This window comes from Chaetodon trifascialis, chromosome 12 (assembly GCF_039877785.1).
Source record: "Chaetodon trifascialis isolate fChaTrf1 chromosome 12, fChaTrf1.hap1, whole genome shotgun sequence".
Classification (NCBI taxonomy): domain Eukaryota; kingdom Metazoa; phylum Chordata; class Actinopteri; order Chaetodontiformes; family Chaetodontidae; genus Chaetodon; species Chaetodon trifascialis.
The window spans coordinates 26,313,743-26,336,571 of record NC_092067.1 but is presented as its reverse complement, the minus strand read 5'-3'; the positions used below and the strand labels follow the sequence as shown (position 1 = coordinate 26,336,571).

Here is a 22,829-nt window from a genome sequence, read left to right as displayed (position 1 = left end):
GCCAAACGTATTCATACGCCCAGACGTTAGCTCTGATCCCAAAACCACGCGCATTAATCTGCTGCTGACAGCCTCAGCTCCTCTGAGGAGACGTTGGCACTTGGCTGCAGACATTTGCTCTTATGTAGTGAAGATGCACTGAGGTCGCCCGCTGATGTCGGGGGGGTGGGGGGGTGGGATGTTGGATGGGTCGAGCTCAGGCTCTGAACCACGACGCTGGCTTTGTGTACGTTGTTGAATTAAAACAATAAAAGCACAAACAATGAATTTCCAATATCAGTCTGCTTAAACTTTTAGGCATTTTTCAAGCAGAAAGCCAAACATCATCCCAAATATGAGGATTTGCTGATTTAATTCTCTTTCTGTGACAATAAACTGAATGTGTTTAGTCTGATGTCTGATGGACAAAACTGATTTGAATCAGGATGAAATCAGTTGTTAGATGTCTGACTTCAGTCTAAAAGGTCATTGTGTGCTGTCGCAGTATGTTCTCCAGGTGTCCACATAGTTTTGGCCACATATTTTATGACATTTCTCGTCAGATAACCACTATCAGCTCAGAAATCTGAACTGTGCCAGGACCAATCAACAGTTTATTCTGATTAAAATGACTCTGAATTGACCCTTCTGTCCTTTCTGCTCCTCTAGGGCTCTCCAGGGCAGATCCCGGGACAAGACATGGAGCTTTAAGCCAGCCCTCGCCATCCCTCTCTGTTTGCTGCCTCGCGCTCTGCTCGCCAAAACCACCTCTTCTACCCCTGCTATAGCGGTTTGGCTCCGACTCCTCGAAGGGAAGAAGAGGGGGAAAAAACCCAAGTGGGAGGGAGTAGTAAACTTTCCCCAGCTGCTGTCCAGACACACACATGCTGCATTGCTGCCATTCCCCGAGCCGCGCTCCATCATCCCTAGGGCACGGCCACTAGCTTGCTAGCGAGCTAGCATTCGCACAAAGGCGAGGGCTGTCCTCTGGGATAAAAATACAAGCAGACTGTGTACACTTGCCTCTCTTTTTCCTCTCCCTTTCCGGGTCACCCAGCCGCTCGCTCATTAACTGGGGCTCCTTTTGTTTAGCTGTCATTCCCGCTGCTTTGAGCAGCAGAGGATCGCGAGTAGCCAGCCAGCCATCGGTCATCACAGGCCAGGATGACGGAGCCCAGCATGGAGAACTGCCTGGCCCAGGTCCTGCAGAAGGACGTGGGCCGGCGGCTGCAGGTGGGGCAAGAGATCATCGATTACATTTCGGACAAGGAGAAGTCCCACGACCTGGAGCAGGATCAGACGGCGCTGGACAAGATGGTGGACGGCATCGCCAGCTCCTGGGTCAACTCCAGCAACTTCAAGGTAAACTGCTGACGAGGCATTGAACGACAGGGGTGGTGGGACAGTGTGGGGCGGGGTCAGGTTTCCACACCTGCACCCACGCCGCTTTAAGCTTTCACAATAAGCAAACAGCTGCGTGGTTCCACATTTGCATCGTGGTTCAGACCAGATGACATGACTGCACTCAGGTGTGCGCTCGTTATCCGTAATTAGCAGCTGGTTTTCTACCCACTGCAATTTTCTGCTGACTGTGGGCTGAAGGGGGGGTGTGTTGTTTCAGCATGCTTGAAGAGACGTTGTGCCTTCAGTTTATCTGCTGCGGCTCGTTGAACCACGAGCAGCGTCCTGGTTATCTCTCATTTAAAAGGCTCTCATTTAGATATGATCTGTTTTCAGATGCACGAACACGCCGGAGCATTCCCACACATGTAATTAGCTTCTGAGTCAAATACAGCAGCTGAAAAAAGCTCTGCTGTAAACAGAGTTTTGTTTCTTCATTGTGCTGTCACATAAAGGCCTTTTCCAGTTTGTTTAAGTGGAGTTTCCAGTTTTTCTTACTGTTGCTGTGCAGTACAGTGTCCTCAGGCAGGCAGCAGCTCGTGACAGTATTGTTTCCCCTCACCATGGCGCTGGCTTACATTCTTCTTCTGTGATTGATTGTGCTTTATTTTGGAGTTCAATCTGGGGCACGGTTTTATCTGACCCTGAATTGTGACTACATCAGCAGTCCTTTCAGCGCCGACCGCAGGTTGCTTTCTCTGCCGCGACGTGACTGGCGAACACATTGTTTACTAAAGCTCTGATTTCATGTTGGGATATGCTGCTTTTGCTCAATGTGGGCCTGAAAATGTCAGAGATATGTGCCTGAACAAAGCCAAGCCTGCCCCTGATGCCCTGCATGCTGTACGCGAGCGAGGACGGGGGAAGCTTTCGCCTGGTTTTCCTTCCCGGCGTCTCCGCAGTCTCAGCGTGATCCCGCGTTGTGATGATCGTTTCTGTGTGTGCAAATGACCACGCCGAGCCAGAGAGGGTTTGTGTTTTTCTGCATCAGGCGAGAGGCTGGTGGCGTTGGAGGCCGAGCTGGCAGATATGAGGCTTCACACAGAGGAGTCAGTAGTTTGGGTAACAGACAGAACAACAGCCATTGTGCCAACATTAAACTTTGGCCTTGTTTTGGTCTGAATGCTGCATAAAAGATGCAAGATTAGAGAAGATGGCAGCTTTCTGTTAGTGTTTTCTGGGCGCTGTGAAGGCTGAGGTGAGTCAGCCTGTCAGAAGCAGGTCATGATATTCCCTCTTTCAGGTGTGACAGCGCTCATAGAAAACACAGCTCTGCGTTTCAGGGCTGCTTCTCGCGCTGTTGGCCAGACAGAGGCCGTATCCTCAGCACAGGCCCAACTGATCACTTGGCAACTAATGTGGAAACTATTTAGTTTGAGAGAAAGAGAGAGAGGGTGATGGACTCATTCACCATAAATGGAGCTTTGGGCAGATGCCTGTAATACCAAGCAACTGTTTAAAGGAAGAGCTTTATCGTGTTTTACACTCTCCCAACCTAAACCTCAGCGTGCCGGCAGGTCACCCGGCGTCTCGTCTTTGCTGCACGTCGCTGGAAGGAGTTTAGATGACAAACAGCAGATTGTTCATACTGGTGAGCTGACAAGTGAGGTGTAGACTGGAAGGAGTTTAACATCATGTCAAGCTCGCAGTGCGGCTTAATGCGAGGCCACGATGACAGATAGATTAAACAGTATTTTATTTTTCCTTCATTCACCTCCACCGACCTGACTGACAGACGAACTCTGCCTTCCTCATGAGCTTCAGCAGGTTCCAGTGGTTTCTGAACTATTCCAGTATGTTTGCATATCTTAACTAAGAGTGCACTTTAAACACCTTTTGTTTGGTTAGTGAGGTATCTGCCACGGTAGCTGCTCCAACAAAGCTCTTATGATGCAATCTACAATACGTGATTGTTGTGGGATTTCTTTCTGTGTGGCAGACTTGAACCTGCTGCCATCCATCCCAGGAACCTCAGAAAAGCTTCGAAATTCCCTGAGCAGCTGGGTTAATATGACAATATTTAGGTCTGACGGCACACTTCTGAAATGCCTTCTCTTCCCTGAAGGCCCCAGAAACATCAAGCGACCGCTGAGACACTGGAAGGGATGTGTTTGAGTATGTTGTGATCAGCATGAAGCGTGGCCGTCGCTGGCTGCTGGTGCCAGGACCGTTTCTAAATAGAGCGATTAATGATTCATGCTGATGCGATCTGAAGCGCAGAGCCATGTGTGCTGCGGGTGGGCAGACACCTCTCCGTGCAGTTGTCCTCCTGCGTGTCCCGTCCGTCTCGGGGTGTGTCTCGTCAGCGGCAGCATCCCAGCTGTGGCTTCAGCTGCTACGTCAGCTCAGAACGAGCACACCTAAAGACGGGCTGAATGCAAAGGTGGAGTGAAGGAAGGAAGCAAGAGTGCACGAGGGAGCACAAACCACCAAAAACAATGAACGAGGACGGGATTGGTGCGTCACCCCCCTTCTCTGCCCTGTTTTCCACACCTGTCCGCCTCCAGCAGACCAGTTAGGCTGTTTGTCAGTAGCCATCCATCACGTCACCGCTTCCTGCCGTCATTTTCATCCCTGATTCAGCCTGTGCGGAGCTGAGCCTGCGAGCTGAGCCGCTTTACTGACTAAATGAAGGCTGGCACGGCTGGTTTCCGGATGACGGGCCTTGAAGTGATCGCTCAGACAACCTGGTGCCACCTGAAATGTTGCTGCTAGCCGTGTCTGGTCCGTGTGGCTGGAGCAGAGGATCGTTTCTGATGTGGATTAATTCTTATGATGCCTGCAAGAGGTCATTAGGGAGACAGCATTTCCACTGTTATCGTACTCCTACCATTAGGGACAATTTATCAGCTGCGACTGTGTGTTCTGTGCGTGAGTGAGCTCAAAACAGGCTGAATCTAGTGTTCAGTCTGGGCTCATTGTTCTCAGTTTCTGTCTTAATTTGGGGTACGCAGACGCCTTAGGACCCTGGCATGGCCACCCGGGCCTCTCCCGGGCCGTGCCGGCCTCTCCCACCCTGTGCCGGCCTCTCCCGGGCCGTGCCGGCCTCTCCCGGGCCGTGCCGGCCTCTCCCGGGCCGTGCTGGCCTCTCCCACCCTGTGCCGGCCTCTCCCGGGCCGTGCCGGCCTCTCCCGGCCCGTGCCGGCCTCTCCCACCCTGTGTCGGCCTCTCCCACCCTGTGTCGGCCTCTCCCACCCTGTGCCGCCCTCTCCCGCCCTTTGCCGGCCTCTCCCGGGGTTTCAGTCAGCTCAGATAGAAGTGTTTGTGAGATGTGTCCCAGCTCGTGTTTCTCAGAGTCGGGATTGAGGACCGGCGCTGTCTTCGGGGAGCCATTGAGCGGCTTTTGAAAGGCTTTTTCCGCTCCTGCTCATTACAGTTTACGGCTTTGTTTTATACAGGAGGGTGAAGCCGTGTCTTCTCATTTCCCTCCACAGAAATAGCCGCCGTGTGGTCTGCCAGACCGAAAGTTTGAGACAGTTTTCGCCTCGTCCATCACAACAATGACCCCACCTTTCATGTGTTATATAAGACGTGTGGTGCTGCAGGCTGAGTGGCTCGAACGCGGGACCAAAGCTTTGTCTTTCCTCAACACGAACACGTCTCAGCTGTCAAACGGCTGGAGTGAGTTTCATGTGATGTTCTTGCTTCGGTCTTTTGCTGAGTCATGGTAGCACAGCGCAGCTTTCGGGGGAAACGGTGGCATCAAATGAGGATGGACGATGAAATCGCGGCCTTTTGTTTGCCCGTGGCTGCAGGAAGGACCGACCAGCTGACGTCGTCACAGCCCGGACAGATGATTTACTCGTCTGCTCAAACGCTCCGGGGTGCAGCTGAATGACATCACTTTGAAGTTGCACTCGTAAAACGCTGCTTCTGTTGCCCTGCGGGGGGATGTGATGTCTCAACAGGAAACTGTGCAGCAAGTAATGTGGCCTATTAAGGCAAGAGAGCCATTTCCCTGTGGCGACATTTTAAGTGCTTACCTCAGTTGGCTCTGCTGCTAAACGGCACTCGGATACCTGAGACGAGCACAAGCATAATGGCTGTGCTCAGACCTTAATATCAGACTATTGAACACTGAAAACTGTGTCATCAGCTCCCTTCACCGTCTCACTCTGTAGCTTATAAGCACAAATATGCAGATTGACTTTTATTATTGGCTGATACCAAGTTCAGTCCAATACTTTTATGGACTTAAATGTTAATTAAATATACCTGACGCACTGAAGGAACAGCTGTCATCTACGGGATCTGACACACCTTATTTTTTCAGGCTTAGCGACTTAAATTATGGATATGACACATTGGATTGACCCTGAATGCGACCTGAGTGGGTTCAGGTAGAGGGAGGATGGATGAAGGGATGAAGAAAGAGCAGCAACACGTGTCGTTTGTCCTGCATTCACAGGTCACACTCTCCGTCTCATGGTCCACTCGCCGCCAGGTTTGAGGAGGTTTGAGGAGGTTTGAGGAGGTTTCACTCGGCAGAAGGTTCCAGACTACAGTTTGGCTCTTTGGGATTACTTGATCAATAACATTTCTCTTTGATTTACTGAGTCAGCACATTGTGGAGGTGGGAATAGAGAGAGAGAGAGAGAGAGTGTGTGTGTGTGTTGTGTGTGTGTGTGTGTGTGTGTGTGTGTGTGTGTGTGTGTCAGTTTGAGTGACAGCAGCAAACCCCTGTAGGAGCCTCTGTAACCTTCGTCCAAAGCTCTGGATTTGGATGAATTAGACTCCAGCAGCTGAGTGCGCGCGCACACACACACACACACACACACACACACACACACACACACACACACACACACACACACACACACACACACACACACACACACACACACACACAAACGGTCAGTGGAAATCTGTAGAGGTGACGTGTGTCACACATCATCTGTGTGTGTGTCCAGCAGGTCACCAGGCCGTCACTTCAGCTTGAAGGGGCACTTTGAAGCCTCGGCGTGGCCCCACGTTACACGTTAATCCTGAACCATGTTACCTTCATGGACCCTGGGAGAGCGGAGCTTTGTGCACAGCTCAGAGGGGGAAGATGAAGGGAGGCCTTCAAGGTGACGCAGAGGCTGCATGGTCTGCCCTGCTGCGTGCGTGCGTGTGTGTGTGTCATAAATGAAGCAGCACACACGTCTTATGTGCTGTGAGGGATTTGATTGATGTGATATTGATCTTATCTGTGAAGTAAAACAAGCAGTCTGGTTTGTGTTGCTGGGGTTGGACTCTGACTTAGATCTGGTTCTAAGTTATTAAACCCTCGTCGTTAAACTTGTCGTCTAACTGATCTGCTGTCAAATCAAAGAGCACTGTGCAAAACCTCTCATTTATCTGGATATGTATGGCTCTTGAAAGTTGATTTTTGAATATTATTTCTGAAATGTTAGATTATATTTGACTTTCATTGACTTGAACCTCAGAGATTGTTTGGGATTTGGTTTCATAAAGGCTGGAAAACACATGCTGACCGTCAGCAGATCCAGTCCCAACACGTGTGATCTGCAGCGACTTGAGTCTAAAGCTGAAGACTTTCTAAAACATCTTTGACGCTGACAGCTGACGTCACGTCCTTTAGTGGCCTTTCCAGCACAAACGCCTCCTTGTCGACCTGCAGGTTGCCGTCCATGTTTGTTTTGGTAGCAGAACACGTAGAGGTTGGCGTCCTCGTAGGTTTTTGGGTCGTCTCCCTCCAGAGCTCCGCTGGCTCGGCGTGTTGTCTGGTGTTTTCACTCACTCCTAAAGTTCATGTTCTGACCGTCAAGGACTGAAAAATGTGTTTAAGTTGTTGAAAACAGTCTTTGTTTGTGGTCTGTCTGCTCTTTGCGGGCGTCAGCTAGTCTTCAGGTTTAGCCCAGGCTTAAGAGGATTGATGCTGGATTCAAGTTTGGTGAAACCCTCGTTGTAATGACGTAAAGGTTGACTCCTCCAAAATAAAATGATGCTTTTCTGGATTTACTGGTGTCGAATGAATCATTGTGTTTGCTCATCGTGTCTGTACTTGTGTGTTCAAACACAGTGACTGTGTTAACGTGATGGTTCGGATCAAAAGCTCTTTTAGTCTGGATTAATGCTGGAGTTAGTCCTCAGTGTGATGTCTGCTGCACTCGCAGCGTTGCCCTTCATGGGTTAAGCCGCAAAATTCAACCTAGGTCGGCACGACATGGTGTCAGCGGCAGTTTTAGAGCGTCTGTTCACGACACAGAAGCTCTGTCCAATCACTTTCAGGTCCACCTGTAACAGAAGACCCTGATTTGAAGGAAATCTTATTGATTAATGATGTCAGCGTTTCATTCATGTCGTTACCAAACGATCAGCATCCTCAGAAATGTTGTGGCTGTTGAGCTCTTCCCAGCATGCTTTGGGTGAGAAGTGGGAAACACATGTCTCCTTCAGATAGGGCTGAACCTTATCAATGGCTGCACACACTCGTGTGTGTGTGTGTGTGTGTGTGTGTGTGTGTGTGTGTGTGTGTGTGTGTGTGTGTGTGTGTGTGTGTGTGTGTGTGTGTGTGTGTGTGTGTGTGTGTGTGTGTGTGTGTGTGTGTGTGTGTGTGTGTGTGTGTGTGTGTGTGTGTGTCCAGCAACAGTGCAGCCAGCTCAGCAGCAGGGCTGCGCCATGATGTGAGTGACACAGCAGTGGATGGAGTGGGAGGAGGAGGAGGAGGAGGAGGAGGAGGAGGAGGAGGAGGAGGAGGAGGAGGAGGAGGAGTGTAGTGATGCACCTCCTGCTGATGCTTAGAGAGCCACCGTTAAAGCACCTGGATCTGAACCAGCTGGCCCTCTTTCTGTTTCCGGCCTGCGTCGCTCTCTCCTCCTCCTCCTCCTCTTCCTCTTCCTCCTCCTCTTCCTCTTCTATCTCTGCTCCTTTCTGTATTATCTGTTGCTCTTCTTACCCATTCGTCACTTCCTCTCCTCTGAACCTCCTGACTCCTCAGTGAACTCGAGCTCTGCTCTCCCGGCCTGTGCAGACGCTCGCACTGTGTAAAGATGATCCCTTTGTGTGTCGCCATCGCTGCCTCCATCACTGTCACCAGCAGCAGCTGCAGCCGCCCCTCCACCCTCCATCACTGCCAGTAGAAATCCTCCAGTGGTGGGACCCTCAGCGCCAACCCCGCGCTCATAATCTGCTCTCTTATTTAATCTGCTCAACTCAAGGATTTGTCCTTTTTTCCCAGTTAATCTAGCAGCTGCATGTGTGCAACTCAGGTTTCCTTTTAATGCATGTGAGATGATTTTATTTCCCAGTTACACAATTATTTATTTATTTTTTTACATGTTGGTCTCCATTCAGCAGCAGCCGGCTGGTAATTAATGAGCACAACTGTCTGGCAGATGGAGGGAGGAGGTAGACCACTGGCTCAGTTTAGGCTGGGTTAGTCTGCCTCCGCCTGAGGCCTGACTGAGAGACCAACGAGGGGCCAATAAATCCTCTCAGCGCTGCACAGGGGCCACAGCAGGCAGCGCACCCTGAGGTGACTGACGCATGTCTTCACTGATGCAGATGTTCTGGTGGATGCATGACGGTGTGTCCATGTGGTCGTTTCTTCATGCACATGCAGCATTTATGGACGTGTGTTTTATAGTCTTAACGCTGTGATTCAGGGTCAGAGAATATGTTTCCGGTGGCTGATCACATCAGATTTTTTAAGTGTTAATCGGTCAAAGGAATCTCCTCTTGATCTGCTGGAAAGATCAAACAACGCCGTCAGTTCAACTGCGTGAAGATGATGGATGTGTGAGCTCCTGCTGAGTTATGAGAAAACAGACTGCAGATGGTGCATCACTGCTGTGATCAGAAGGAGAATTGATTTGGATGAAGTGGGTGGTGCAGCAGGCGGAGGAAGCTTTGCTTTGTCTGCAGAGTCTCATGCATGGATAGGGTTGCTTGAAACTCTTATTATGGTAGGGGTGAAAACTTCAAAATAAAAGAACAGTTACAATCTGACTGAACTTGCACAGCTCGTCTCGCTTCGGTTGTTTTGTCACGTTCATGGGAATCAAAACCTCCATGAAGGGAAGAGGAACAGAGGCTGAACGGCACAGTTAGTTTGTTTGTGCAGGCCTGTCCGGGCCAAAGAAAGCAAAGCATTGTGGGTATAAGTAGAAGGATGTGGACATCTGATAGCTGCTAGTTGCTGTGTTTTCCATCCTAGCAGATTCTAGTGAACTGAAGGAAAGCCGCAGTCTAGACTGATGCTCGTATTCACGTATGATGAGACGCTCACGTCTTTTTCCCAGCTGATGAAGTTTCTAATATGATGCTACGACTGTCCAATCCAGGAGCTAACTGTGTGTGAGTGACGTGTCAAAGCCAGGGTTTATGTCCTCATACCACCCACTCCCAAAGATCCTCAGGTGAGGTCACAGGTGGCTTAGACGTCTCATCCATGTGGTCACGCCGTCGTTGGACCAACTCCCCGTCCCCTCTGGACGAAGTCACAGCTGGTTACAGCTGTGAGAACAGAGGCTTCGCTCTGGAACGAGAACCTGCAGGCTCTGACCAGCTGAGCGTCTCTGTGGGACTTTGTTCCTGCTGAACATCCCAAACATCTGATAGTTTAACTTGCGAAGGCGGCGTTCAGACACGGTTCATAGATGTTCTGTGTTCTCCGGTGATCGATCAGCGTGCCCCTGCAGGCCCTGAAGGAAACCCCGCTCCTCTGAAGCACATCAGCATCCATCTCCATCTCCTGCTTTCTGTCCGTCGCTGTGTTGAACTCTCTTTCCCCTCAGCGGCGTCGCTGCCGAGCAGCACTGCGTCATCCTGTCTGCGATGTAAATGCTTCTCTTTGTGTCAGTTACACAACTCAGACAACACACAGCTCATCTTTGGGCCAATTATTCGCTTAAAAAACGTTTTCTGCATCGCTGCTTCTTCAGATCGCACTGGATTAAAATCTAAAGCTGATCTGTTCAAACATTTGGATTGGCTGGACTCAGACTGGGGCTGACTGACGGAGTGAGCGATGCTTTGCTGACAGCACAAAACACAACAGCAGAGATCTTTTCTGCTATTAGAAGGGTGTAAAAATCCTCATTATGAAAGTGGAGAAAAGTAGATAATAAATGGCAAAGATTGAATAACAAAGATGAATCTGACAGTGAAATCTGAATAAGGTTCACCCCGTCTCCACAGCTCCTCCCCGGCTTCAGCAGCCGTCGCTCCGCCTGGACTTTGACGTCTCTGCAGCTTCTCTTCTTCTGCAGGTCAACAAATCCCCCGTGTCGCAACAAGGCACGTGGCGTCGTCCTTATGACAGATAACGCCGCAGCCTCTGTTAAGCAATCGGGTTACATCATCCGTGTCACCGTGAGCGACAGTTTACCGTCAGCAGAGTCGAGTCCACCTCTGACCTGAGCTGCCGTGTGTGACTGTGCACATTTTAACCTGAACAAACACTTCATGGACGCATGCTTTCAGCAGCAGCAAGTATTAAAACCAAAAGCAGATTTCAGTGCTGCTCAATCTTCAGCTGCTGTAAACTCTTCTCACCCCACCGGATCAACAGGCTCCAGAAACATGACAGACAAACTGCGCCGTCCTCTGACTGGGGGGGTCGTAAAAGTGTCCAGAGTCCTTTTAATTCTTGGGGCTGACTTCAGTTTGTGGCACGTTGACTTGAAAGACTTGAAATTCAGTTCATAATGCTTTGAGACGGGATTTTACAGCTGTCACCCCGGCTTTTATTTTATCTAGACGACCATAAGATAAACAGTAAAATCAGACTTTAATCCATGAATGTATGCCTGCACGTATCTGATTGGCCAGATGTAAGATGCTGCATTGCATCATGGGTAAAGGCTGAATTATTATTATTATTATTGTTGTTGTTGTTATTAGATTATTTGAATGAGCTGTGCTGGTCTCAGTGAAATGAATTATGGGGCTTTGTCCTTTTATGCAATTAAAAAATGAGTAAGACAAAAAAAAAAAAACATTGAGACAGGACAAGGCAAGACATTTATACCCAATAAGATGGCAGCAGTGACAGCGTGTGGGACAGCGTGTGGTTGTAAACAGTGTGCAGCGTGTGTGCAGCGTGTGTGCAGTGCATGCAGTGCGTAGTGTGTGTGTAGTGTGTGTGTAGTGTGTGCAGTGTGACGTGTCCGTTCGTGCTGTAACCATCTGTGTGTGTGCTGTTTATCAGTATGTGGTTGTGTGTGTGAAGGAGAAGGAAAAGTGGAGGAAACTCATGTTTATACTCTGCATAGATTTGAATAATAAAGTCTGTTTAATTGAGGACACAGTTCACAGTGTTGAACGCAGCCTGGTCGCCGCTCTGAACGCAGCTCTGGTGTTGCCGCTCTCGCTGCTCCTCTGTGACTCACGCAGGTGGAACAATCCAGGTGTGTGTAGACTTTATAATCAGATAATCTGTTGTTCTGGCCGTGAAGCCAAATATTTGTGCATCAGTCCGTGAAGCGTGCTCCAGGATGCAGCTTCCTGCTGGGATCTGACTCCTCCCTGGACGCCCCCCTCAGAGGGAAATGATGAGACGATAACCCGGCAGCTCTGGGAATAATCCAGGGATTATACTCCTGAAATTCAGAGCTGTTTTTCCCTCCAGTCAGTTTTCCTTTGATCAGGTCTGTGTCGTTCTCCACGCCGGAGCTCCAACAGCCGTATCACGTTATCAGCTCGGCCATTCATTCTGCTGAGTCAGCAGAGCCCAGGAGGGAAGCCACTGAGTGGACTGTGCATCCAATGTGCTGTGTCATGGTCCAGCGTGAGCCCTGTGCCAGAGTCACAGACAAAAGAGTGTGTTGTACGTACAGTTCAGGCGTCATGGTGGCCTTCATGTTACAGGGACTGTGCTGTGAGGTGGATGAAAGGCTGCTGTGACGAGGAGAGCAGAGAGAGCAGCGTAGCACTGACATGCTGTGTGTCGCAGGCAGCTAGCATGGCAGCTAGCATGGCAGCTAGCATGGCAGCTAGCATGACGCTCCATCAGTTGTGTTGTCATGTCACTCTGGAGCTCTTCTCCTTTGTGAGGAAGCTGTTGACTGTACTTTAGTGCAGCCCTGCAGGATCACATGTTCCCTAAACGAAGGCACTTTCATGACTCTTCTGTTCCTTCTTTGCATTAACACAAATCTGTCGGTCATTAGCACTCGCACCCCTTTGAGTGGAGTTCCCGTGAACGCAGCCGCTCCTGCAAACACCAGGAGAAGAGGAGTGTGGTTATCTGGGGGAACACAGAGGCCTCTGGTTTGACTTGCTGCTCCGCTCTTTGGCTTTTTATTCCCGGACAACACAAGAAACACTGCAGGGGTGCAGTCACAGCAGCTCTGCTGAACGAGGCCTTTATTCTGCGGCTTTCGCTGACTAACTGCTGACGTTACACTTGATTAGTTATCTGCTTATTTTGTTACTGAGTTCTTTTTGTACCTGAGGCCAGTCATGAAAATGTGACCTTTCACTTTCCCAAAATGCATTTTTCACTCTGAAACATCTGAATTCATCAGAAATTAGACATTGAAGACTGTGATTTCTCTATACTGTAGACATACTGTATCTGCTCATGAAGCAGAGTCTGCAGGCGGGGGACAGGGTTTTGGTATCAGAACGTTCTGCTGTCCCTTTGTGGTTCAGGTGGTATTGACCAATCACGTTCAAGCAGGTAAACTGTGCACGGAGAGCAAAGGAGGGGAAGGCGTTTCCAAAAGGTAACCTCAGAGCTGACGGTCTGATGGTGGCGTAGCGTGTTGGTGTGTTTTGCCACCATCACCTCTCGCCTGCTCTGACATAACCTCCGTCTTGCTTCTCCATGACCTTCATCAGCCCGCGACGTCCTGAATCAGCCGTTTCTCTGCCTCCGTGTCCGGTTGTTGTTGGCTGCCGCTTCCATTAAGACCGCTGTCCGCCTGCAGACTGACGTCCTCCTCATCGCTCTGGCAGGTACCATGACAGTGCACGTGTGGCCGCCTCAGACACTAACTTCATGTCAGGGCTTAAATATTGCAGCTCAGTCCAGGAAAGCTTGGACAGCCTCCAGCGTTCAGCTCAGCTCAGCTCAGCTCAGCTCAGCTCAGCTCAGCTCAGCTCAGGAGGCTGAAAGCTGCTGCAGAGCGTTTACGTTAGGGTGCTTGAGTGTCCGTTCACTGCTGCTGGTACATCTGAGTATTATGCAAATATGAATTAAATGGATGCAGGCAAAGCTTTTACTGTGTGTGTGTGTGTGTGTGTGTGTGTGTGTGTGTGTGTGTGTGTGTGTGTGTGTGTGTGTGTGTGTGTGTGTGTGTGTGTGTGTGTGTGTGTGTGTGTGTGTGTGTGCGTGCGTGCGTGCGCGCATGCGTGCGCGTGCGTGTGCAAGTGTTTATGCCAATGAGAGAAAGTGACAAATGCATGTTTTGAGCAGCGGTCACAGTGTCCTTGGTGGACAGACTCTGTCCACTGTTGGTTTGTGTGTGTGTGTGTGTGTGTGTGTGTGTGTGTGTGTGTGTGTGTGTGTGTGTGTGTGTGTGTGTGTGTGTCATCTTGTAAGCTTGTATTGACTGTGTTTTTTCCACCTGTGTTTGCCGGAGCAGCGTCTCGTCCTCTGAGCGCCGTCAGTCCGCTGCCTGATCTGCTGCTGCTGTTTTTAGTCGCCCGCCGGGGGCCGACGGGACTCATGAGCACCTCGGCTCGCGTCACCGGCCGTCCCGTGGTTGCTGTCTGACAGGCCTCTGGGACAAAGCTGGAGACTTTTCAAAATAAACAGAAAGGACCAGTGTTTAGGGCTTCGGAGCATCTACCAGCAGAAATAGAACATAATAATCATAATTGGTGTATAATCACCTGAAGCTAAGAATGAACTCTTTCTATCTGCTGAAGGAGCAGTTCTTCCACTGAGCTCGCCATGTTGAAATATTTCTACAGCGGCCCAGAAAGGACAAACTGGACTCCAGAGAGTGCCTTTCAGTTGCTGTCTGCAGCCTCACTGCTGGATGCCACTAAACCCTGCAGACTGCTCCTTTAAATCAGACTTTTCATTGCAGTGAGATTAGAAAACGTGCGTCTAGAAGATTTTTACACCTCTGACTGGATGCAGACACACAAGGTCTGATGCATCGCGGCTGCTGCTAACGAAGCAGCATGAGCACATGCTGCTTTGTTAATGGGAGAGGGAGCGTGCTCGGGGTTAACAGGTGGGCGTTCATTAGTGATCTTTAAGGCCATCGTTAAGGCCTGCACCTAGCCAGAGACAACACGCAGCATTGAAGAGTGGAGAAATAACATGGCACATTATGAGACTATTGTGAGCTTTCTGCCTGAAAGTCGCTGACATAACCTTTTCTTTTGGCGGTGGCATGTAAGACAAGCACAGATGTGCTGCCTTGTACTCCGTGAAGCCTCCCATTAGTGAGATTTACAGCCGTGATTGAACGCCAAGCATCTCAGAGTCCGTCTACCTCTAAATTCTCTGCTAATGACTCTGTCTGATGCTCGGCATGGACTCGGCTCTGGCAGGAGAAGTGTGACTAGTGTAACACTGGCAGCCAGAGACCTTGTAGGAAGCCTGTCCAGTCGTCCTCCAGCCCCTCTGGGAGTTTTTGAAGGTGTGAGCTCGTATTTATTGTCATGCTTTCCACATACACACACACACAGGCTGCACAGTTTGGACTGATTGATTGAGGCTGCGTTGTCTTAAAACCATCATGGAGCCTGACGACGCTCTCACAGCTGTGTTGTGTTCAGGCGTCACGGGAGGCTGTCGGCTTTGTATGTGGGTGCTGGAGCTTGAGGACTCTTCCACTCTGCCCCGCCCCGTTTTAAAACAAACCACTCTGTGAGTTATTTCAAAACATTTGCTGTTAACGTCACCCAATGACCAGATATTCATTTGACTGCTGCGTTCATGATGCAATGCTATATGCTAACGCTGCACAAAGACAAAAGGCTAACAGGCAAATATCAGACTGTTTTGTCCATGTAGCATAAACAGCCACTAATGTCACCCTAAATATGATATCAGACCCTCCTGACCTGGACAAGGCTTTTGTGACGCAGCCACTTAAACTCAGCGTTTAATCCACTCCTGACACTCTCACTCTGATATTTCTGCTGGAGGGGGCAGAAACAGATCCACCGCCCCAAAGTCTTTGCATGTGGAACATCACTCGTACTACAGCCGCGTGAACGTCGCCTCAGACCTGTTGTTCCTGGTTACCGTTGCCAAGCTGTGATTGGACAGTGCATGCATCAAGAGAGGCTGAGTGTCTGAGGACAGAGGGTGTCATATGCTGGACGGATCGTAAAGCCCTTTGAGGCAAATTTGACATTTTGGCCTGTGTGAATAGCATTTGCTCGCCTGTTCAGCAGCTGGTTGTTGTCTGGGTCCAGACTTTTGAACTGAGCGCTCCACCGAGTTCAATGATTCAACAGAGCGTAACGACATTTCTGTCCAAGTCAGGTGAACGCCTAAAAGAGATTTCAGACCATCAAAACACCAAATGTGGGGACATGTTTTGCTAATAAATCTTTGGAAATGAAAAATGAAATATATTTGAGCTTGAGACAGAGGGAGCTGTGTGAGTATCAGTAGCAGTATGTCTGCAGGAGGACACTCTCGTCTCAGTGTTTTCACTGCGGGAAATCAAGCATGAAGTGTCCTCTCTGGAGGAGGTGAACTGGAAAAGACTAATGTGTTTGTGTGTGTATTAGTGTGTAATTCTGTCGTCTGTGTGTTCACGTCTTTGTGTGTGCTCGGGTTTTTTCCGTAATGAGTGTTTACTGTACATTCCAGCGTCTAGCTGCCACCGAGCCCGAGGTGAACGACGCTGAGTCACTGCGCAGTCACTGCCGGCTGATCACGCCTCAGGAATACCACCATGACACCCCCACCCCGTCCCTACAGGACGTGATCGAGTCACCAGACATCTACAGTATGTCGGCTTGTGCCCAAGCTCGCCAAGCTTTGCAGCGATCTGTGCATTTTCAGCTGATCCTTGAACAAAGTCTGAACTCCACATAACCAAGCAGCTGCTCCATCACCAGCTGGAGCAAAACGTCTGCAGGATAACTTCTTAAACCTCCGGATGAAGATTATATACCTCATAATGAACGTCCAGAACAGAATAATGGAGATTTAGAGTATGAGCCTCGTCCTCGTGCTGTAACTCTGTCTATCTCGACTGAGAACTGATTTGTATTCAGGAAATCAAAACACTTCCTTTTGTATTTGTGTAAAACAGTAACCATCACAGTAACGAGGTGCCTGCAGGCTGCAGGCTGCAGGCGACAGGCTGCAGCCTGCCGCCTGCCGCCTGCAGCCTGCCGCCTGCAGCCTGCAGCCTACCGCCTGCAGCCTGTCGCCTGCCGCCTGCCGCCTGCCGCCTGCCGCCTGCCGCCTGCCGCCTGCCGCCTGCCGCCTGCCGCCTGCCGCCTGCCGCCTGCCGCCTGCCGCCTGCCGCCTGCCGCCTGCCGCCTGCCGCCTGCCATACAGACACCAGAGAGACTGTGATCTGCAGCACGCGTTAGCTTTCTAGCTCCTCTCTTTATGTAACCTGTATCACATGTCTCGTCTTGTGTGGTGGTTTAGTGCAGAAGAACTTCTTTTGCTAGTTTGCAGGTACAGCTGGTGGTGATTAACAGAAGCACTTCATGCTGCGTAAAGACGTACCTGCGAATGTCAGCACCTGTCAGTTAAGGTGGATTTGGTCCAATATCTGCAGCACTACTGTACACAAAAAGCAGCTCTGTTTACAGCTGCTGTGAGATTTCAGCTGAAACTAGACCTGGTCCAGACTAAGTCCTGGCTTTATGGAAATGCCCAAGACATCAGAATCCTGTTAGTATTATATAGCGGGGGGGGGGGGGGGGGCAGGTATGCTGCATAATCATAAAGCACTCTGCCGCCTGCTGTGTTTGTCTATCATGAAGTATTTTTGGAAGAGGCAGCATTTCCTCACATGTTTTCAGTCGTTCTGTGCTCTGACATCTTCTTCTTTTAAAGAGTTTCGCTTGTGTGTTTGCGAGCTTTGTGTGGGAAAGGCTCTTTGGTGTCGTGCACTGAGATGGTAAAATGTGTGTGTGGATCCCCTCCCTGAGGAAACACACAGCATGCCCAGCTGTTCTCATGATATAAAGGAAATCGCTGCAAAGATGGCGACGTGTTTCTGCACGTGTGTCTGCCTCTCCCTTTGTGCGCCTTCATGTGTGTTTCCACTGCTAATGAGATGACAGGCAGGAGAAATGCTTGATTTAATTTCAAGGCTCCTCCACATCAGAGACACATGGAGCAGCAGGCCGCGGTCGGCTGGTTTCACAGCACTTTTCAGCATGTGTTTCAGTGAAGTGGGATTCATGTCAGTGGGTTAGTTTGATCAGAGGTCGGTCCCTCAGACGCAGCACTGCTTTCCTACAGCGAGCAAAAAGCTCCTCCTCTGTACATAATGAATATATATATATATATATATATATATGTACATATATTCTTCATTTCTCTTGACACTTTGCTGCCTGTAACGACTTTGTTTCCCAGCATGGGATCAATAAAGTTTCATCTTGTCCATCTTTTCTTATTTTAAATGACCTGCAGCTATTTTACCATCCAAAACATGAACAGAGCCTCCGCAGGTCACTGCATTACTCCATGCGAGCATCGTGCTCGTGCCGTCTTCTTCTGTGATTGATGGTGTGTTCAGACTTGCAGCTGCAGAGACACAGGAAGCAGCAGGATGTCAGCCATGTTCAGAGGAGAGCTGCTCCGCCAGTGTCTGAGGACTGAGGGTGGAAACAGGGAGTGGAGAGGCGTTGTTTTATGTCCAACTAAGATTAAACAAATTCTTATGTAACGCAGGTACACCTCATAAAAGACTGCGCAGGTGTCCAATCAGAGCTGGATGTGTGAAGGCGCTCGGCGCACACATACCTGACAGCTACAGAGTCGAAGGCAAGAGACGACCTGCCTCTTCGTGTGAGTTTGTCTGAACAGTTTCCAGACTGAAACCTGCTGTGTTGTTGTGACTGTGATTGGATGAGAGGTCGTACAGGATCCTCACCTGTGGATCCTCACCTGTGAGATTTGAGGGTCTGGATGTCAGAGATAAGCCAGTGTGCTGCCTGAGGTCCTGAAGTGAAACCTGGGTGTCCAAAAGCTCGGCTACAGACCAGTTTATGCTAGCAAATAACTGGTTTGAACAGCATGTTGTGCGACTGCATCAGAAGGAGGAGGTGAAAAGCTGAGAGCGGGGAGGCCAGATGATCATTGAAGAGGCCTCGCGGTCATTTTCTTCACCTCTCTCAGTGCAGTGGGCGACCACGTCCGCAGGAAGCTGCAGAAACTGTCTCGCTGATCAGCTTTTAGATGATGCTCTCTCTGCCTCTTCAGGACCCTGAGCACTGTTAGCATGCTAAGCTACTCCCAAGCTAAACGTTGCCCTCACGGCTGTGTGGCTTCAGAAGTGACGCTGACTGTAACGCAGTAACATTACAGTCAGCGTCACTGTCCTGGTTTGTAGAAAACAGTGAAAGTACGGAGACGAACGCTGTGCTTGTACTCCAAAACAAAGGAGGCGTGAAGAGGCCGCTGACGGAGGAAGAGCCTTGACGATGAAGAGTTTATATTCAGCCTCCCTGCTTTGTGTCAGCTGTGCCATACTTCTCATACAATGTGCTGAGAGCTGTGCTCTGTGCACACAGCGTGCAGCTCTTCTTAACTGTGCACAGTGTTTGTTTCACAGGTTAAATTTCGGGGTATCCAGGTGTTTTTGCTGATATGAACTCATGCTGCAGTGAACAATAAGAGTAGAATTGAGAACATAGCATGGCGGGTAGGCGGATTTGGGAAGGGATGATGTCTGTGAGATTTGGGTTTAGAGCCTCGAGGGGGGGTCGTGTGCTTGTATTTGTGTTTTGGGGGTCCGGATGTGGATGTAAAAGGGAGTTAGCCATCTGTCTGCAAAGAGGAGGAGCCTGTCTGTCCTCATCTGTTCTGGCCTGCGCTATAATTCTGCATATCTCCTCTGCCGAACGTGCACTCAAACACAGGGCGAGTTCAGAAAAGGAAGGAGGAAAAGAGTGTTGAGCTCCAGCCGAGACCTCCTGCACCGACCCCACCCGGGAGGAGCTGACCCCAGCTCTGAGGTGACCTCCTCAAACGGAGAAGTGGAGTTTCTGGAGGTTGAAACCATTGTTAAACTCATCTGATCCCTCTCAGAGCTCTCACGAGTCTTTGTTTGGGCCCTGTCATCAGTCTAATTACTGTAATTCCCTCCAGTTGGAGAACAAAGGGACCTGATCTGAGGATTAGGCCTGCAGACACCAGGCCCTCTGCCTGCCTCAGTGCTACTACCTGTTCTGCCAGTGGGAGAAAAAAATCTGGAAAAGCAAGAAAATACAGCATGTGAGAGCATAAAATGAGTAGAGTGTGCTGAAAGGTCGAGCAGAGGAGGATAAAGCTGCTTCAAACTGAATATCTGCCGTGATGGAAACGTGTTTTATCTTCAACAGAGAGAGAAGATTAATTGATCATTGCAGCATAAAGAAATGCTCACTGATAAGGTTGACACAGTTCCTCTGTCTGTTCATTGTGCTGCCACTAGATGGCAGCATGGTGATGTTACTGCATTACTGGGTTAGTGTTTATATTTTACATTATCAGGGTTGTGGTTTCCAAAAATTGCACCATGTTCTGGATCGAAGTCCAGGTGGTGCTACTGTGTTGTTCTGGTGTTAGCAGGGCTGCTCTCACTATGCGTTCATTGAGCAGCTCGCTCACCCCAAGACAAGGAAAGATGTTAGCTGAGAGTGTGTGCATATCTATCAACGTTTCTCCAGAGGAGGTTCCGTCATGGTGCAGGAGTTAAACTGCAGCTTCTGGCCTGAAATGTGAGTCAGATGTGCTGTAATTTGATGCTGCGCAGGCTGCAGGAGGCCAGCATCGCTCGTTAACACAGCAGAGGCTGAAAAACCTAAAAAAGCCTGTACCCATAATCCTTTGCAACAGGACGTTTTGATCCCAGCCTTCAGCCTGTGCTCGTCCGGAGCTGCAGCAGTGATCAGTCAAATCATCTGTGATTATGAGTGATACAGATGAAATGAGAGAAGAATCATGTGGTTTATGTCGATGAAACGTTTTAAAAATGCTGTTGGATTAATTCATGTTTGCTTTTTGTGTCTCCACCAGGTGGCGCTGCTGGGTTTGGACCTCTTATCTGCCTTAGTGACAAGGTTACAGGAGCGCTTCAGGGCCCATGTGGGAACAGGTAAGATCCTTGTGTCAGGTGTGTAATGCCATGACTTTTAGTGTATAACACACACCAAAGGGCCTCCTCCTCCTCCTCCTCCTTCTTCTTCTTCTAAATCTGAATAGCTCCTCACTAGCACCTTGATTGCTGGCCACTTCCTGTTCTGCCCTTAATTCTGAGTAGCGCTGCTTCCTTCTGCTCTCTCTCCCTCAGTTCTGCCCAGCCTTATTGATCGATTGGGAGACGCAAAAGATCAAGTGCGAGACCAGGACCAAACGCTGCTGCTGAAGATCATGGAGCAAGCTGCCACCCCGCAGGTAAAGCGCACACACACACACACACACACACACACACACACACACACACACACACAGCTTTCATGAGTCATTGTATCTGTAAGTTTAGTTTATGGCATGCTATTAAGTTGCAGTCGGTAGTGTCTATTTCCTGGCCGTTGATGTTTGTTATTGCCGATATGCCGTGTTGACGTGCATCCTCTTCTGCTGTGTGTTGCAGTATGTGTGGGACAGAATGCTGGGGGGCTTCAAACACAAGAACAACAGGACCAGAGAAGGAGTGTGCCTTTGTCTCATCGCCACACTGAGCATGTGAGTCACACGCCTCGCGTCCGTCTCACTCGTGGCGGTGACGATGGCGGTCGTACGATTTCGTCTTTCCAGTTCGTGCACTGATTCACTTGAATTCTCGTCTTCCAGGTACGGAGCTCAAGGCCTGACCCTCAGTAAAATAGTCCCCCACATATGTAACCTCTTGGGGGACCCCACCAGCCAGGTGTGTCCCATCATGCTTTGCTCCATCTCCTGTGTTTTATGGGAATGTTGTGCAGTCAGATTCATGGGACATTTGACACGTTCATGAGGATCTTCTCATGGTTTCTGCCTCTGTCACTGAATTCTTGTGGTCATCAGGTCCGTGACGGGGCCATGAGCAGCTTGGTGGAGATCTACAGACACGTGGGCGAGAGGGTGAGGATGGATCTCAGCAAAAAGGGCCTTCCACAGTCACGGTACGCCAACAGGAAGCCGCCTAGCCGTCGCTGGCTGTCGTCTTATCTGTGCTTCCTGTTTGTTCTTTTCTGTTTTTCTCACTCACACACATGAACACACACGGTGTGTGAAGGTCAGATGCTGTTTTTATTTGTCAGAGGAGGATTTTCTCACGTCTAGACACAAAGAGGTAGCAGACACAGCGCTATGTTTCGCCCCCTGGTGGCCGAATCAGCACACTGCAGCTGCAGACACTGACTGTGCGCACGCCTCTCTTAAACTGATGCAGTGTGACCCAGCAGGCCTGCAGCCACTCCCCCCTCCACGAAGGTCAAAATGATCAGTTTCTGTTTGGCCTGTTTCAGAGAGGCGTTGCTTCAGCTGTAGGGTCACTCTGGAGGATGTGGTTTGTGCTGCTGTTACAGCGCGTGCATCATAGTAAGAGGTGTTTCTGATATTATGTCCATTGTCATGCAGAACAGCTCAACAGCTCCATAAACTGCATCCTCCCTCATGACCATCAGCTCCTCTCACTCCTTCATGATGGAGGATTTACTGCACGGCTGCGTTAGGCTTCGCTCACTGTACCTAATAAACTGGCAACTGGGTTTGAGTTCATGCTGTTGTAGCTGAGAGGCATGTGCTTGTCCGCAGGTCAAACAGGAGTATACTTTACTGTATTAGATATATAACTGAAGTATAGAAAGTCAGTACGGGTACACTTTTCATTTCAAGTATGCCTGACGTATACTTTTAAAAAGTGTACTTCTAAGTAGAAAAGTTCAACTTTAATGTACTGAAAATTAATATAGTAATTCTGCAGTACTTAAAGTGGTATTTCAGAGTACTTATAAAAAGCGTACTAAAGTCCAAAATGTTTGTGCACTTATGAAGTACTTTGTAATCCACTATCAGCACGCTTAATTAAAGTGTACTTTAGTTTAATTTTAAAGTATCTTTAAGTATATTTCCCACACATTGGTGATATAATACAGTTGTACTGCGAGTGTGTTTTGAATTCTCTTGAATCCTGATTTGGTGCAGCTATTTACCCTTCAGGTGTACTCATGTACTACTCACGTGGTACTCCAGGACTACTTGAGTACACTTAAGTGCGCTTGAAGGTGACAAGAATAGCACAACGTGTACTGAGTACATACAGTATAATTGAAGTATAATATTTGGGCTTGGCAGTAACGTCTGACGTGTGTGTGACAGCTGACACACACACACACACACACACACACACACACACACACACACA

The 22,829-nt window shown here is 49.4% G+C and overlaps 1 protein-coding gene and 1 non-coding gene across 2 annotated transcripts in view; one reads left to right on the top strand and one right to left on the bottom strand.

Moving 5' to 3' along the window:
- The first annotated feature begins 1,125 nt into the window (after positions 1 to 1,125).
- The window catches only part of clasp1a (cytoplasmic linker associated protein 1a), a 65,379-nt gene continuing 43,675 nt past the window's right edge, over positions 1,126 to 22,829 (top strand). Inside the window, exons 1-6 of the mRNA XM_070975298.1 lie at positions 1,126 to 1,341; positions 20,498 to 20,576; positions 20,772 to 20,875; positions 21,075 to 21,166; positions 21,275 to 21,350; positions 21,488 to 21,585. Of these exons, the coding sequence (XP_070831399.1) occupies positions 1,144 to 1,341; positions 20,498 to 20,576; positions 20,772 to 20,875; positions 21,075 to 21,166; positions 21,275 to 21,350; positions 21,488 to 21,585 (647 nt within the window). The 5' untranslated portion in view covers positions 1,126 to 1,143. The remainder of the gene's footprint in view (positions 1,342 to 20,497; positions 20,577 to 20,771; positions 20,876 to 21,074; positions 21,167 to 21,274; positions 21,351 to 21,487; positions 21,586 to 22,829) is intronic.
- LOC139340805 (U4atac minor spliceosomal RNA) lies at positions 19,980 to 20,106 on the bottom strand. The gene has a single exon (XR_011602962.1). It is a non-coding gene; the product is annotated as a U4atac minor spliceosomal RNA (small nuclear RNA).